Genomic DNA, 4,921 nt, shown 5'->3' with positions numbered 1-4,921 from the left:
ATAAATTTTTCATATAAAATTCATAGTAAAATACACATTAATTCATCAAAATTCATTTCACACCCCATTACTATGTAGCATGCTATATATAATGCATGAATATGGATCATGATTGATAGTCAAAATTTATCATGACAAATCATTTTTAAAGAAAAAAACTGTTTTTTTCTTTTCTTTTTTTAAGAAAAAAACCAACATGCACTGATTAAAATCAGGCTTGTAGGCACGTGTTAATTCTTCTCCAACAAAACACAAATTGTTTGACGGAAAAAAATAAAAAATAAAATATGAATTATTTAATCATAAAAAGGAAATTAACATCATAAAACAGACCAATATCAAGCTAAAATAATTTTAATTCTGTAAATATCAATCTTTACTTGTTGACAACAATTTGAATATTTGCTTGTTCATCTCGTGAAAAAATTTAGTTTCATATCATAGCTAATTCAATTAGAAATGATATAATCTTTAATTAATTCAAAACAATCAAATAAATACCTATTGTTCAAAATCTTGCAATCTAATCCACTACCATTTATTTTTATTTGATTCAAAATATTATATATATCAAAACCTCTAAATTATTATAAACCCTAACATTTTCAATAACTAATTATAAAAAATAAAATTAAAATTAAATAATAAAACAAATAAAAAAAATGAAAATTTGTTACTTAAAGTTGCCTAATTGACTTGAAAAAAAATTTTCTATAAGGAAGAGAGCAACTAAAAAATAGTAAAAAAGCTCTTGAATAGTTAGCAGAAAAAAAAAAAGGTTTGAGGAAATGAAAAATGAGCTGGGGTGTTGCATATATATTATATATATTATTTATTATATTAAGACACAAGTCAACAATAATAACTATGTATCAACCCCTCACCATATTATTATAATAATATTCTAATATATTCCGTATCAGATTCCTCTAATTTCAAAGAAATTGCATTTAAATATGTACAGTAAAAATACTTTAGATTTTTCGTCTTTTCTTTATCCTTGATGGGTCAGTACAGGTCAAATATTTTAAAAAACAATTGAGGGATTGCCCCCTTTTACTCCTACGTGGCTACGCCACTGCTTAAAATACAATTTACCCTTAATTTTTCATGGATGACGCAGTCACAAGGAGAGGATAGGGGTCATTTCTGAAATGATAAGACAGGCAGTGACAATAAGTAAAATTTTATAAATCATCTTCAATCAAAAATCATGACGCGGGGACAGATCAGACGGTTGATAGTGACTCTTTTTACCCTCTCTCTTTCTCTCCGTGGGGGTTTTAGGACAGTATCGCACGAGATGCGTGGGTGCCGTGTTCTTACATTTCCAAGGTGCATAGTGGGATCCATGTCTTTATCCAACCAATTAAAATCTTGTACTCCTTGGGACCCACTCGGATTCTAGGTTTTTTTGAAAAAAGTTCATGAAAGTCCTCAACCTTCGAGGCTCCTCTCAAGCTAGTCTCATCTCTATCATAGCAATATTACAATTTTTATTCATTTTTAGTTAACAAAAAATTTAAGTAATCACTTGAAATTTATATGGTTTTTTTTTTATATAAAAAACCAAAGAATTCTCTAAAAATCTCATTTTAAATCGCTTGAAACTAATTTTATAAAGAAACGCAACGATCTTACATTTTTATAATTTTTATAATTTGCTTAATTACATAAAAAAATAATATAATAAGATGAAGAGAAATCACATAATTGTTTGATTTTATAACCCTTTAAAACAAACTCGTCAAAATATTTAATCCAAAATATAGACTCTAATATGAATAAATAGAACTGGGCTTGAAAACATTGACCGGTATATACAAACTTTTAGAAAACATTACTTCGCTATTGAAAACATTTAGAATTTATCAACAATTTAATTAAGCAGGTATATACAAACTTCCAACATCTGTAGATATCATTGAATCATTACTGAACACTGAGTAGACTGAGATCCAGATCAAAATGTGTCACTTAAGCTCTTAATATTACAGAAAACTTACAATTGCCCTGATGGTTAGCACAAAAGACCGGCTTGGAGTTCAGACTAGCCAAATTGCCCAACTCTTTAAGCCTGAATTTTATCACCATCATAAAATGGGAAAATTAGTTTAGATATACAAGGCGAAATGGAATTAATTACCACACATTTGAACTTCAGATTGGTCATGCATGACCACTTGCAGGTCCTCCTAGGCTCCGTTTGTTTGCAGGAAAGTGGTTTCTTTTTGGAAAGTGAATTCCGGGAAAAATGAATTCCTGGAAAGTGAATTCCGGGAAAGTATTTTCCGATGTTTGGTAGTGTTATGGAAAATGAACTGGAAAACACTTTCCAGTGTTTGGTTGTGTTATGGAAAATGAACTGGAAAATAATTTATTAATGAATTAATTTTTTTTTCAAGTTTATCTAATATATATAAAATATTTAATATAAAATATTTAATCACTTACAATTGTCATAACCCAATTTTGATCTTTTTATTTTTATTATTTAAAAAAAAAGATGATGAAAAATAAAAATAAAATAAATGAAGGATGAATTAAAATTTAGGTTAAGGGCAACATGATTGGAAGTTTAAAGATTTAATTAAACTTTTGACTAGTTTAATTAATTAAATCAAGGGTTTAATTGGAGAATTAATTTAATTAAATTTTAGATTATTTTAATTAATGAAATCAAGAATTTAATTGAGTTTGAAGACTTAATTAAACTTTGATTTAATCAAAAACCCATTATTTAAATAAAATAAACAACTCTTTGCATTTTAATTAACTGCTACAGTAGCAGCGAATTATAATTCAATGCTACAGCAGTGAATTATAAGTCGCTGCTACAGTAGCATTGCATTTTAATTTGCTGCTACTGTAGCAGTGAATTAAAATGCGATGCTACTGTAGCTGTTAATTAAAATTCATTGGCAGCGTCCGCTAAGGAAAGTGTTTTCCTTTCTTTATCAGAAGGAAAACACTTTCCTACGGGGAAAGGGAAAGTTTAAGTTGACTGGAATTGGAAGGAATTGGTTTTCCTTTGACTTATTTTTCTGATAGTCACCAAACATGGGAAAGTGAGGAAAATGAATTCCGGGAATTCATTTTCCTTGAAACAAACAAAGCCCTAGTGTTAGAACCACACCTTGAAGATCACTTCTTGGATTTGATTCTTCGGCTAATGATGGAGCAGCTCTGATTACCGGATATGTTCTGGTCACTTGAGTTTGTCGAGAACTATGACTGGATTCTTGTCCTGAGAATGTTGTTGGATGATGAGAAGGCTTCAAGGTATCAGTATGATTGGAGTTTGGAAATTGATGAACAATGGGGATTTGAGTTGCTGGTGATGCATGATTTTGAGCTAGAATTGCCCCTCTCGATACGAAACCAGGTGCCTGATAGATAAAATTAGGTTTCAATACGAGTTCGAAATATACTGCAAATGAGGGAAGTAATGAGGAGCTTACAGGTGAAAACAAGACCCCTCTGAAAATCTTCCCATTAACAGTTGCAGTCATTAAAAGGCCTGAGTCGAAGGCTCCGTCAACTTTACCTCGAACTTCAGCACTAACCTATGGAGAAAGAGAAGAAAGTGAAAAGCAAGTATTAGCAGAACAGGAAGAAAAACAGACAGAAGAAATTGTAATTGACAAAGTTTTGCATTGCATATATCAACTTAATGATTTACCAGGTTTTGAGTACACCCTGGCTCCATGGGTCTATGTTCCACTGCTGGGAATGGTGTTCCTTGCCTGCCAAACCCAGCATGAACCTGCCAAACCCAGCATGAACATATTGTTCTGCTCTTTTATTCTCTCTTGAAATATGGAGCCTGTGCCGGGTTTTTTGGATCACAAGTCTAGGTAGTTTCTGATTACATGCAATACTATCAGCCTGGTAATTTCTTGGAATTTTGTATAATTAAATAATCTAATCTTAAACCACTACTCCAATTGTTGATATAAAAGTTTAAAACCGATCTAATTAAAAGAATTCAAAATTAAGTGTGAAAAATAACTAAAATAAAAAATTAATTCAAATAACAAAAACAAAATCTTTTGCATCTGATTTGAGAAAATTTATGTGGTGGATGACCGAGCCTGTAAAATTATATGATAAAATTTAAGTATAATTTAAAAATTAAATTTAAAATTACAATTATTTTTATCAGGTTTTATGTCTAATGTGTTGGATTTTTTTATGGATTTCTATTCAGGCTTAATCATAAACGTCTTTCTTTACACGTCATAATTAAAGCATAAAATGTCGTGTAAGCCGATGCTTGACTTTTTTAAAAAATAATTTAGTTTCGGTTGACTCACAAAATTGAGACATCTAGCTAGTCACTCATGGCTTTAGACATACCTCTAACTTCGCTTACTATGCTTATTATGCAAAGCAATTATTTTCAAGCTTGCGGACGGGGTGTTCCTCCATCTTCTTGTTTAACTGCTTTCTTCATACACTTGGGAAGTCATGTGTTATGAACAATTGATTTGATCTTGTGAAATATATGGCAGAAGAGATTAGAAAATGACTTCTATTATCAATAATTTCTTCTTCCTTGTGAAATGATTTCCCGATACAGCTCTTAATTTCAACACCTGCTTGCTCTTCTTTTCTTAGTAGACCTGGGAAGCAAAGATTCCTAATTATCCAATCATCAATCGTGATCCCATCAAAAATGAATTTGGTGGAAGAAAGAAAAAAAAAATTGAAAGAAAAATTATCAATTAAGATTTCATGTCGTCATAAAAAAAAATTACGAGCTTCATAAGATAATTTTAGCTATTTTGTCTTATACTCATTAGAACATCCTTTAATCTTCAACTGCTGTCATTTGAGATTTCATGTTTGTGTTTTCAATTAAGATTACACATCCATTTGTCAGAAATACGCACCAATATTCCTGATTACCTAACCTTAA

General features: G+C 30.4%; 1 protein-coding gene across 1 annotated transcript; it reads right to left on the bottom strand.

Moving 5' to 3' along the window:
* Positions 1-3,092: 3,092 nt before the first annotated feature.
* LOC140955584 (uncharacterized) lies at positions 3,093-3,822 on the bottom strand. The gene is made up of 3 exons (XM_073409183.1): positions 3,683-3,822; positions 3,462-3,566; positions 3,093-3,389 (listed from the first exon to the last, which is right to left on the bottom strand). Exons 1-3 carry the CDS (start codon positions 3,707-3,709, stop codon positions 3,093-3,095), a joined length of 429 nt encoding a protein of 142 aa, XP_073265284.1. The 5' UTR covers positions 3,710-3,822.
* Positions 3,823-4,921: the final 1,099 nt, after the last annotated feature.

This window comes from Populus alba, chromosome 5, assembly GCF_005239225.2.
Source record: "Populus alba chromosome 5, ASM523922v2, whole genome shotgun sequence".
Taxonomy (NCBI): Eukaryota; Viridiplantae; Streptophyta; class Magnoliopsida; order Malpighiales; family Salicaceae; genus Populus; species Populus alba.
The sequence above is the reverse complement of the archived record's forward strand: the minus strand, read 5'-3'. Positions and strand labels throughout refer to the sequence as shown.

What these genes read in the sequence shown, in the direction of transcription:
- LOC140955584 (XM_073409183.1), bottom strand. Translation starts at nt 3,709, where the DNA reads ATGGAGCCAGGGTGTACTCAAAACCTG. An exon ending in CAGGGTGTACTCAAAACCTG is followed by an intron (nt 3,567 to 3,682) that starts GTAAATCATTAA and finishes CTTTCTCCATAG; the next exon opens with GTTAGTGCTGAAGTTCGAGG. An exon ending in GAGGGGTCTTGTTTTCACCT is followed by an intron (nt 3,390 to 3,461) that starts GTAAGCTCCTCA and finishes TTTATCTATCAG; the next exon opens with GCACCTGGTTTCGTATCGAG.